General features: G+C 34.9%; 1 protein-coding gene across 1 annotated transcript; it reads left to right on the plus strand.

The window, feature by feature from the left end:
• Positions 1-521: 521 nt before the first annotated feature.
• LOC115430303 (glucagon-1-like) lies at positions 522-4,185 on the plus strand. Its single transcript, XM_030150249.1, has 6 exons — positions 522-568; positions 654-760; positions 3,096-3,251; positions 3,335-3,451; positions 3,895-4,038; positions 4,161-4,185. Exons 2-6 carry the CDS (start codon positions 663-665, stop codon positions 4,183-4,185), a joined length of 540 nt encoding a protein of 179 aa, XP_030006109.1. The 5' UTR covers positions 522-568; positions 654-662.
• Positions 4,186-13,109: the final 8,924 nt, after the last annotated feature.

Consider the following 13,109-nt stretch of genomic DNA (forward strand, 5'->3'; position numbering starts at 1 on the left):
AACTGATTTTCCTTGAGGGCATTAATAAAGTTTTTCTTGAGTTTATATTTGCTGCTTTTCACTTGCCAGATGTTAATGATTCATTTGAGCTCATAGGACATGATTCACACCTGTGTGCGCATAATGCAGGATTCAACAGCACTTGGTTGATGTTTATTGAATGTGGCCCTTGTAAAACAGTGATAATGGTCAGCATTTCCCACAGAAAGATTCCACAAATACTCAGTCACATCTCACTTCCCACTGCCCTGACCCACAGTAGCCCGGCCTGCTTTAGTGTTTGACAGGATGAACCGTTGTTTGATCCGTTTAACACCTCGGGCATCACGCATGAATAGAGCCTTTTCCTCTCTGGACAAATGCTCGGCTTGTTGATCAGGGCCTGTGTCTAATGGCTTGAGAGTAACAGGTGGACTTCACAGAGCGGTCATGTCGGCCCACCTGAGCAGGCTCCTCCTCCTCCTCCTCCTCGTACTGTATTTAAGACACAGATTGGGACAGGACTGCCATATACGGACACTAGGGACAAGCAGGGGATCTAATCTAACAGCAGCTCCACTAGGAAAAGGTGAGTCCAGCCTACTAAAGACCTTTTCCCTCAGATTTTTGGTGTTTTTATCACGTCTAAAACATGTTTGTATGTATCTGTGTAGGTCGCAACAATGAAATCCATCCATTCGCTGACTGGTCTCCTTCTGGTCATCTGCTTTCTCCAGAACAGCTGGCAGGTTCCTCTGCAAGAGGCCGACAACAGCTCCAGGTACAGACATCTTTCAAGCCTTAACCCATAATGACCCAAATATTCACAGCTGACCAAAAGCATCTGTTGAACTAAAATTTGTAATACCTGTTGATCCACTAATCTTATCAACACATGTAAATAATTGGTGTAAAATACAGTTTGTCATGTTTTCATGGTCATCAGATATGACCCATTTGGATGTTCAGAGGTTTCACTGTAAACGCGGAAACACTGTTATCTTCTACAACATTGATTGACCAGTAAAACCCATGGAGTTGAACCAGTGACAGTGGATTATAAACACTTGGTTCATAATCAGTTAATGATAGATTTTGCTGAAAAAAAATCTTTTTTTTTCCCTATCTTTTTTCCAGATTTGAATTTACTTTGAGTTTTTATGAACATTTAGATGATCAGTGAATTAAATATAGGAAATTACCAGATTTTCACCAAAAAAATGCAAAAATACAGTATGATATTATAATAAATAGTGACAAATCACTAAAGAAAGGTTAAATAGAGAGAAAAACTAATTTGGGAGCTGCCACAAAATCACCACTGGGTCTTTATGGGTTAAAGTCCACAGGAATTGTAGGTTGAACTGAAATACAGAAATTACTTTTTATTTGCCTTTGTATCTCCAAAATTAAATGTCATTTCAACATGGCATTGATACATAATACGGTAAAGTCACCTTTTTTTATTTGCAACAAAGGAATAAAATTATTCTACAAATTTGTATGGAGAGAGACACATGTTAACATCATCCCACATTTGATGATTTTCAAGCTAAAACATCACTGTATTTATTATCATCTAAGATTTACTGTGTGACCTGAGCTGAAACACATAATGTGGTCCATTCACTCTTTGATATTTCTAATTTTTATTTCTTATCTTGGAGGCAAAGCCAAAAAATGTAATTAATTTAACAACAAAGACAGATTCACAAAAATGTCAACACAATGTCAAATTTAATCAATACAATACTTAGATATTTTAGACCTCTAAATTATTTTTTTTTCTATATCTGACCTTTCCTAAGTGATATATTACTATTTATTGTAACATTACCTGCCTGTATTTTTCTTGCACACAATAAGGTCAAAGGTTATTCCATCACAAACAAAACACGGCAGCAGAATTGACTTTTTCTAAAAAATACTTCTTTAACTGAACATGCAAACAAGTGTCTCCCGACACTGTCATTTATCCAACTACACAGGTTTTATTTCATTGATGAAACATGATGTTTCCATGTCCTCTGCCTCTGAACGTCCAAATAAGACACATGTGATGCTGCTGAAAAGCTGAGAAACTGTATTTTATCTGAATCATTTAAGCGTCATGATAGGTTTGGGTAGATGTTTGAGGGTTAAGACTCAGCATATGTTATCACTCATTTTAACAAATGACAATGCAGATAAATCAAATATTATAAGATGATACAATTAAATGGAGAAAGACACTAGAAAAGAATAATTAAATATAATAAAATACAATATTCCAATGACATAGACACATTTCAGTGTATTCTACCCCAGATTTTGTTATAAATGAATGTAATTATGAGATAAATGTAAAAAAGAGGAAGCAACTCTACATTGGCAAAAAAGTAATCAAATACTTTACTGACTGAGAAAATATTATTGCACGGTTTATCTTCAGGCCCTACAAGTGATTTGATGCTATGAATTTGCAGGTTTTAGTCAATAGAAGCACATAGTCTGATTTCATTCGTTATAATTCTAATATAATAAACTCCACTTTTTTTTATTTGCAACAAAGGTATAAGGTTATTTTATAAATTTCTATGGAGAGAGACACCAGGAAATGTTAACATCATCCCACATTTGATGATTTTCAGGCTAAAACATCACTGTATTATTTATTATCCAAGTTTTACTGCGTAAAACCTGAGCTGAAAGACATAACGGGGTCCATTCACTCTTCTGTATTTAGGAGACGGAGACAAAAAGTTGTATTCCCTTAAAAACACAGAAGGACTCATGGAAATGTCAACACAATGTCAAATTTAATTCATCCATACTGTCAAGTGAATCAAGCTCTTCTGTTTAAGAATCCTAAATTTTAAACTAATTCTGACTTTATTCTTCCTTATAATACTTGCTGGTGATGTGTAGATAAACCTAAAAATTATAATCCTATATAAAATCTACTACATATTGCCTACAACACCGGAATAAGAGAGAGGAGCCAAAACTCAATTTTAATATTGTTAAAAAGGATCTCAGGAAGATATTAAAAGCATTAATTTCAGTGTCTGACTCAGCTGCAGCATTGATTATAGTTAAAGTTACAAACCTGTCAAAATGTGTTTTCCCTGTGGCAGTTTTGAGGCTGAGGGAACATTACTGGACGAGCTGAGGGACCTGTCGAACATGAAGAGACACTCAGAGGGAACCTTCTCCAACGACTACAGCAAATATCTGGAGGAGAGGAAGGCGCAGGATTTCGTGCGGTGGCTGATGAACAACAAGAGGAGTGGGTTAGTGGAGGCTTTGTTTGGGTGATTATGCACGTTGTGTCTCCGTTCGGGTGCATGTTGAAATGTTTTGTCTCTGTTTTTAGTGTTCCAGAGAAACGCCACGCTGATGGAACCTTCACCAGCGACGTGAGCTCCTACCTCAAGGAGCAGGCAGTCAAAGACTTTGTGGCCAGGCTCAAGTCTGGGCAAGTCCGAAGAGCGTAGGCCCTCTGTTCTCCTACAAAAATAAAACCCTAATGATGACCTCCTGTGTCTGACCAGAGAGACAGAGACAGACTGTGATTCAGACAGAAAGAGCTAATATACTGCTTGTCGTGCCACTTTTCTTTTCTTTTCCTTGGTTTTCCCTAATGTGTTTGTGCTACAATAAATCACCAAAACCTTCTCATTGCGTTGATTTATCTGTATTGACACTGTGGGATCATTGTGTTCCTGATCATCTTCACATGAATCATGCAGCTACACCACAAATCAATAAAAATGTCATTTATCTCCTGCAAAAAGACACTTGGATGAAACAAACCTGGTGATTTGCAGATGGCTGTTGATCCAACAAACCAATCTAAATGGCACCTTTCCACATTGTGGGGTAACTGACCCGTAGCAGGCAGTGTTTACATTGTGCGCCTGTGTACATACTCAGATCTGAAATGGACAGGACGGGTGAGTCGTTCAGCAGGAGGCATGTAGATGGGAGCTTCACCAGTGATGTGAACAAAGTCCTGGACTCCATGGCTGCCAAGGAATATTTACTCTGGGTCATGACCTCGAAACCTTCAGAGGAAAGGTAACGTCTGGCTAATAAACCAGGATATAAACACTGGAGGTTGTTTTTAACCTTCCATTTGCATAAATAACTGTATTTTGTCATTATGTTTCATGCATTTTTATTTTCTTTTTTTTTTACAGTAAGAAAAGACAAGTGGACCAATGAGAAGCAATTCTGGAACTGCCTTTGTGCTGCACAGAAAGCCATACACAGTACATAGAAAAAGCCATACTGCTTTGCATGTCGTAATGTCAATACTATATTTATTTATTTCTTAATAATGTGATGCAAAGATACAAAACTACTCCTCTTCCACAGTGTTTAAGGTGCATCAGAATGAAATGGAAAATTGAGGGAATTTTTTTTCTACAAATCTAAATTATTTTCTATATATTTAAGGTGAAAACAAGAACACAACTCAGGTAAAAAAAAAAAAAAAAAAAAAACAGAGAGGAGGTAGTTTTCACTGCATATTATTGATCCGCTGTGCAAAATAAAGTTTTTCATTCAATGGTTGTGGCATGTGTTTTCTTTACAAACACACAGCAGAAAGGGAATCTATGGTGAAACTCACATGAGAAAAGAGAAAAGTCCCACAAGAGCAAAAACAGATTAAATTTAAAGCAGCGTATGACGTTCATCACCAGTTTTTACAAAGTGATTCAGGTGCGTAATCACGGATTCGTGATGCTTAGGCTATCACTCGGGTTTTAAAGATTTGCTGAAAAATTTGTGACGAACATCATACGCTGCTTTAAGTTGAATTATTAAAATCTAAATTAAAATCTCTATTAGCTGTGATTTGGCAACAAACTTGAAAGAAAACAGATTGTACTTTAACTACTAATAATAAAACTTTTTTTTTCCGGATGGTGTCAAAAACCTGTAGTGTCAAAACATTTAATTTGTTTTTTAGATATTTCATACAGATATTTAAAAAGCTACCTATGGATAAACTTCTGCAAAACAAGCAAAACGTAAGATAATAAGATGCTGTTTTCACTGATTGATAGTGGTTATTTATTTGTCATTAATAACTACTCACTCTTGGTGGTCTTTTTCTGTCTTGTAATGTTTAATTTACTCCCATTATGTATTTTCTCCTTTGGTATTTAATTTTGAGGTGTTTTTTTTTTTTTTTTTTTACATGCAAATTGGAAAACAACTACTGGTCGGGCCAGAATATTGGAAACACTTTACAAATTTGACCATTGATCCTGGAGATTTAAAAACAGCTTCATCATTGTTCTGTGCCTGCAGTGATGTACAATCAGCTGCTAGAATAACACTGATGAACCAAGCAAACAAACAGTTGCTGACTTTATTTCTTGACAGTAGAAATGCCATCGCTGAGTGAAACCAGATACAGATAGAGATTAACTTTATTGATCATCAAGGGACTAAACATAAAGGTGTGCTCATCAGTCCAAGAATCATCAAGCTGAAGGATATGAAGGATCTTGTACTTCTCAGTCCAGAATGAGATGAAGAGGATGGTCTGGATTTTCCAAGATGGTCTTCTACCTTCCTCAGTGTGCATCTCTCCACCCCAGTCCCCAGTGTGTCCAGCATCTCTCCAGAAACAGAATCCTTTTTCAGAAATTTTTTCACCAGTTTGTCCAGCTGTGTCACATTCCTCAGTTCCAACTCAGAACCAACTTCACGCTCCCTTTTTGGGTGGTCTAGAACAGTGATTCTCAACTGGTAGATTGCGACCCAAAAGTAGATTGCAAACTTGTTTTCAGTGGGTCGTGGGCTGTTGCGTGGACAAAAAAATAATGTTAAGAAACAAATCCTGTGCTTTATTTTTTATGAAGCGGAATGCCGTCCATTCACGCTCCCCAGTAGTAGGTGGCAGTAATGCGCTGTAATGATAATTAACACCAGATATTTCACAGCATAAAAGACCCAAAAGTTTATATTCAAATCATGGCCAAACTCACGTACGACAATGACAACTTCAGATATGGAGGACAACAACCTCAGTCTATTTTATTTAAATTTTAACTGAGTGCCCTTTTTAGTTTTTGATTAAAATGTACCTAATTTATTGTTAAAAGGAATATTTCCCGCTTTAGCATTGCTACCTGCTGATCATTTTGGTTTATCATTTAACTTGTCTTCTGTATTGGCATACTGTGATATTCTGTATTATCTGAGGTTCAAAACACACCATATTGCATTCAGTGGCGTGCACAGACATTTTGGGGGGCAGGTGCTCACTGAAAAATAAGGGCACTTTGTGATCAGTCAATCACTGTTGTTTTATTTCTCTGGAATAAACACACATTGAAGGACTTTTAGCAAGTTAGGCAGCTACAATGATAGATCAGTGTATTGGTTGCAAAATAAGAAAATTGTGTTTTTTTTTCTCCCATCAGGACAAAAGAAGTGTACAATGTCTCATTTGAATTGAGGAGTTAAGAGTGCAGCATTACCATTTTGTACCAACATAGAAATAACTTATGGTTGGTACAAAATAATATAATTAGCTTATAAATAGGGGTGAGCCAGACACTCAGCTGAAGCAAGTATCTGGTACAAATAATGCACTTTTGAGGAGTATTATGAGTCTATATCTGTGCTTGTGATGAATGAAAATCCTCATCAGCTGACTGTATCCTACTGTATAGCTTCATGCCTGATTTAATGTTGCAAAATCACTTTTGTTATAAAATAAATGTGGACAGCTTTTAAGATGGGACAGTTCAACTTTAAAATCTGAGTTAAAAGGCCCTAAACCAGGGCTCTCAAACTCATTTTCTTTCAGGTTTCACATTCAGCCCGATTGTGGGTCGAACCAGTAAAATAACAACAGAATAATAATGACAACTCCAAATTTTTATCCTTGTTTTAGTGTAAAAAAAAAAAAACACAAACAAACACGAAATTATTAAAATACTTTTATAAACTATCCAAACAAAAAAGATGTGAATACCCTGAAAAAACTGAAATTTCTTAAGAAAAATCAGTGCAATTTTAACAATATTAAAAGAGACCAACAGTATGAATAAGACTCCTTGGTTACATTACAACAACTTTCCAACTTTTCTTTTCTTCTTTTCCTTTTTTTAAAGACAATTGGGAATTGCCTGTTTGTCATTTAAATAAAATTACTCCAAGTGTTAATTATGTAGCCTAATGTAAACCTACACAATACTAAATATTCAGCTCAAATATACTGATAGACTCACATGCTGTGATGACAAACTACTGACATTAGTGGTGCTCATTACATCACGTCATTGATTTGGGCAGGCCTCTAGTTTGTTAAAATAGCTTATTGTGGGCAGTGGGCTAATGTATGATCAGCTGTGTGGTACTGTGTGAGACAGGCCACTTCACAACAGAGAGTTTAAATGCAAGTTACTGTTTGGCAACTGAGGTTTAAGGAGAAAACAAACACTTGACTCGATTCATTTCTGTGTGTTACCTGGCGGTTGGGGCAGGGGAGGTGGTGTGTGTGGGCAACACACACATCTGTGGAGACCCGCTGTGCTGTGCGCAGAGGAGGGGGCAGGGGGAGTAACTGGGGCATTATTACACGCTTTTAATCGTCCAGTATTTATTGATGATTATGTTGGCATGAGCCACAAACACTCTGAACCCTCCGGTATCCCGTCCAACAAGGCCCTTACTAAGCACCAAGTGTGTCATTTTGGCACACTGGTGGAATAATGTCAAAAAAATTTTCATACAGTTTGTTTTTAATTCTTCTACACTTTTTTTCTCTTTCATCAACTTGAGCCATAAATAAAAATACCAAATACTCAATAATTGTCACATTTTTTATCCCTTTAAATACCGTGTTTGTAATGTAAACAAAACATTTTTTTGGATGCAAAAAGCACAAAAAATAATTTTTTGTTCATATACTACATAAAAAGTGGATCACATATTATTTGATTTTTGCAGCCTGGCATACGTCAATGATTAACTCCAACACTGGTTAATTTGCATTATTATTTTTGGAGCTAGGTCAAATGTTCAAAAATACGAGCATCTGTCACCAAGTGTGCCAAAATAGCACACCTATAAATCAAACTATTAAATCTTATATATTGATTTATTTTTCTACTCTAATTTGATTTTATTTTTGTAAATCAAAGTCAGCCCTAATCATACATATCAAATAATCATTCATTTTAGATTTTTTTAACACTTTAAATGATCTCTTTTCATCATGATGTCACTACATTTTTTGATGTAAAAAACATAAAATATGTTTTGTTTTGTTTTGTTTTTCAAAATACTACATATTATTATTATTATTATTATTATTGTTATTATTATTATTATTATTATTATTATTATTATTATTATTATTATTATTATTATTATTATTGGAATACATATTATTTGATTTTTGCAGCCTGGCATATGTCAATGATTTACTCCAACATTAACAACATTATTCAATTAATTTAGACCCTCACCTCTCAAATGAAGCCCAGATATCAGTGAAAGAAGGATTTATGCCTTAATGGCTTTCGGATCAAAAACAGTGGTTATAATAAAAGAAATAGTGCGTTTTAGGCACACTTAGGAGACAGATGCCAGTCTTGTAATATTCTTTTGTTTACAATGTGCAAATTTTAGTTGGTGGCCAGAATTTTAAAGATCATGCACAAATGAACAACTTTTGAATTCTAACCTTATTTAAATTGTGAAAAAAAAATATGAAGTTTTTTAACATGAAGTGCAAAGTGCGCCTAAAAAGCACACCTGGATACCAGAGGGTTAAAAAAGAAAAAAAAAAAAAAAGAACTTTCAAAAGGGAACTTGCTTGGTCCACAGGGCAAGGAGCAGGTGCTAGAGCACCACCTAGTGTCTACCTGTGCACTTCACTGATTGCATTAAATAAATTTGAGGAGCTTTACTTTTATCAGTTTGGGTTTCATTCTATTCCTTTTCTTGTCATTGAGGCATGACTGTGGGTCCTGAAGCCCAGACCAGTTGAGACCCCAGTTGACTTGTTGTGGCATCCACCTCACGTGTCGACCGGCTGAGCGGGCGGTTTAGACTTTCTGAAACCCACCACCATTTATTTGGTGGTGGAGATGTTCAGTGGAGTCACAGTTTTTGGTCAGGTTCCTATCCTCCCCTTCCTGTCCATTCCTGGTACAACAATAGCATTCATAAAAAATTAACTCGAACAACCTACAGCTTTTTTAAAACGTCCACAGAGTCAAACAATCTTATGTTAATTCTCTGTCTTTCACTTGAGAAAAGAGCAACTTTGCTTTTATTTTTTTTTTTTTTTTTTTTTAAATGCCAGAGATAAAAGAGTAAAACAGAAAACAAAACATCAAAAAGGTCAAAATCTGTATAAAACATGGAGAAAAAAAGAAACGTTATCAAATAATTTCAAATGGACAATTAGAAGTACAAGAATGAATGACAATCCTGGTTTTACGTATATCTTTGTCCAATCACTTTTTGTTCTGAATAACTGCATCACTCTTTGTTTCATGCCATATTGTGACCAGATAATTTCACAAAGAAGAACAATATGTTCTGTCCAAAACCAAACTTACTAAACCAGTGGCTCTGTTAAAGATAAGATAAACTGTATGAAGGCCAGGGAGAGAAAGTATAGAAAATAAAACTCAACTGTTTTATCTTTTCTGTCAAACTTTATCATTCTGAAGAAGAAACTTTTCTGTTTCAAATAGTTAAATGGCTTAAATTGTTTAAAGAAGAAGAAGAAAAAGAAGAGGAAGAAGAAGGTTGACTTGAGCATCAATCCTTCTAGAAATGTTGCCTTAGTGCATCATATATGAAACAGGCAGAATAGGTGTAAAAACTATTTATTTATGAAAATTGTGAAAAATGTAAAACTCATGTTATAAAATAAAATCAAGAATACCAAAAATGGATGCACGATGTAAGATCAAACCCAAATAAAGTTAATTAAAAGCAATAGAAAGCATACACACATGCATCTGGAAAGTTTTCTTTTATTTATTTTTCTTTTTAATATTTTCTTGTTATAGCCTTATTCCAAAACAAAACAAATTCTTTTGTTTTGCTTTTTTTTTTTTTTAACCTCAAAATTTTACACAATACCTCATAGTGACAAGGTGAAAAAAGTTTGCAAACTTTCGCAAATTAATTAAAAATGAGAAACAAAAATATAGCATATACATAAATATTCACTTATCATGCTTCAGATTTTTCCATCTGTGGTAATTTGATTAGACATGATTTGTAAAGACACACCTGTGTGTATAAGGTCTGATAGTTGACAGTTCATGTCATAGCACAAACCAAGTCATGAAGTCCAAGGAATTGTCTGTAGACATCAGACAGGATTATATCAAGGCACAGATCTGGGGAAGAGTACAGAAACATCTCTGCAGCGTTGAAGGTCCCAGTGAGCACAGTGGCCATGGCCATCGCTCAGGAGGTAGAGTGTCTAACTTACTAATCCACTCAGCTGACGGGCATGATGAAGGAGGATAAAAAATACAGGGTGTCCCATAAGTCTCCATACACAGGAGACATAATACATTCCATGGTTCTAACATGTATTTCTTTATATTTCTTCTTTATAGTTCTTCAGCAGTGGAGGACACGCATTGAAATGTGTTCCTGACAAAATGGCAGTCATATAGAGCATATTATATAAATAAAAATGGTTTATGTCAAGAAACGCTTATTTTTCCTATGTATGGAGACTTATGGGACACCCTGTATATCCGTGTCAGTACTTTTCACCCTTGCTGTAGCATATCCATTTTCTCTAATTATCATAAAAACCTTATAGGTTTGTGCAATAAAATATTTGGAATTCCCTGTTAGATATATTTAGGTTTTGTTGCCAAAACAGTATTCTGAAATGAGAAAGGTGAAAATTTGACTTTCCCTGGAGTACACATGACCTTTTGACCTGAATTTGTTTATCAATGATAATATCCCCATTTTGATGGTGTTATTGTATAGAGTTGTTCAAGAGCTTTAAAATGACATATAACTAGTCTAGAGGTTCAGTATAGAAATGTATAATATAATCAATTTTATTTCCCCTACCCCTAGTTTACCCGTCTATACTTAGGTGACGTAACGATATTACACAGGTCAAATACGGATAGTGTGAAGCAGTTAATCTCATGTTAACATCATTTTTCTGACAGAGTAGGCCTATAGGTATAATAATATAACAAAGAAGTCAAGCTGTGGGGGGGGGGGGGGGGGGGTACATGAGGACCCTTCCTAGCCCATGGACTAAGTGGTGTCCAGTAACAAAGTACATATACTTTGTTACCTTACCTAAGTAGAAATTTTGGCTATCTATACTTTACTGGACTAATTATTTTTCAGCCGACTTTTCACTTCTACTCCTTACATTTTAAAAATAGCCTCGTTACTCCTATTTCATTTCGGCTTGTTTCCATTCTGGCTTGTCATCGTTCATAGAAAAAACCTATCCAGATAAATCGTGCTATCCGGATAGAGTGAATTCGATTGTGGTTGGATGTGAAGTATAAACCATATACTGCTCTTCAAAGTATGTGGAGAAGGGCTCATCCTGCTCCTCTGGTGAAGGAGGAGAGATGGAACTGTACTGAGTGGGCCAGATAATGCTGTTCTCTTGTTATGGATACCATTCTGACACCCTATTGGTTTGTATGCGATCCATCGCCCCTGACTTTTTGCACTATTACAATACTTATAGGCAAATAGTCATCATATGTTCTGCTCCATCAAACACATGTTAATGCTCAGTAGAACACATATGAATACATTTGCATTGTACTAAAATGCATTTTCACTGGGCATATATGTGGCTGAAACAGCACTGTGAAAAACAAAACAAAACAAACAAACAAAAAAAAAACAGTATTATTCCAGCAGCAGGGGTGCCGAAAAAACACTGTCACATAACGGAAAATAACCAACTCATAAAAATATGGTAATTTTCCATAATTAAAATACAGTTTTTTGCCCTAACTTTACATGAGATTTTTCTTTTTTTTTCTTTTTTTTTTTTTTTGACTTTTTACTGTTTGATAAAGAATATTTACATGTATTAAAACAATCAAATTACCTATAAATATGTACGAACATTGTTATAAAACAAATAATAGGGCTTAAAATTGCAGAAAATTTCTGTTATTAGTTGTTGTTTATCACATAATTTTATGTTGAAAACTTGCATATTAATTAATATTTGATGTAATAAAATGAAATATCACACATGAAAACATTTGATTTATCTTTCAAAACCTGTCAAGTAACTGTTACTAAACTAGTTGACTGGATTTAAATTCCAACAATGTACTGTTAATTTAAATTGATATTAAGTATAAACGTTGAAAAACATTAACTCTAACCAACATTTCCTATTAAATCCTAAAGATATAAAAGTTACTTAACTGAAAACATAAACGGAAGAAGTTATAAATTTAAATTGCTTCTATAATTTGACTGAACACTATTCATGCAATACTCGTGCATTTGCTAAAACAATGTGGGAGGAAAAAAAAAATTAAGATAAATTGTAATTGATGTAAGTTTGAGTGAACAGTAGAGAAAGAAATGTCATAGTCCAACTAGAATTTCATATACAGCTATGGGTGACTTTAATACGGATGTGAGGATAGAAAAAAGGCCTCTAAAATCCATCGGATTTCATCCAAACCTTTATAGTCAGGGAGCCAAAGTATCAAAAGCTCAATAAAATGGGTTGAACCTGACATGGTCTGCCATCCTTTTTATTTGTGTTTTTATTGAGGTTCTATTCTATTGAGGTTCTGGGCCTGTATTGCCAACTAGTAGAAAAATCATCATAGATCCATTGATTTTGGTTGGATTTTTATAATTTTTTCTGTGGAATGAGTATATTATTTGGTGAAAAGAATGGCATATTGGCTGATGTCATAACTTAGGGGAATACTTGATTGCCAAGGAAGTAATGTTGAAAATATTGGAAAAAAGTGAGAAAACCCCTAATTTTTTTTGCATTAAATTGAGCCAAAATCATGCAGAAATGTGTTTTATAAATTATTTTTTCATTGAAGATTGTCACCACATTTGTTTTTTGCATGTGGAATGCATTTTATTGACAGCTTACCCAGCCCACTGAG

This window comes from Sphaeramia orbicularis, chromosome 2 (genome assembly GCF_902148855.1).
Source record: "Sphaeramia orbicularis chromosome 2, fSphaOr1.1, whole genome shotgun sequence".
Taxonomy (NCBI): domain Eukaryota; kingdom Metazoa; phylum Chordata; class Actinopteri; order Kurtiformes; family Apogonidae; genus Sphaeramia; species Sphaeramia orbicularis.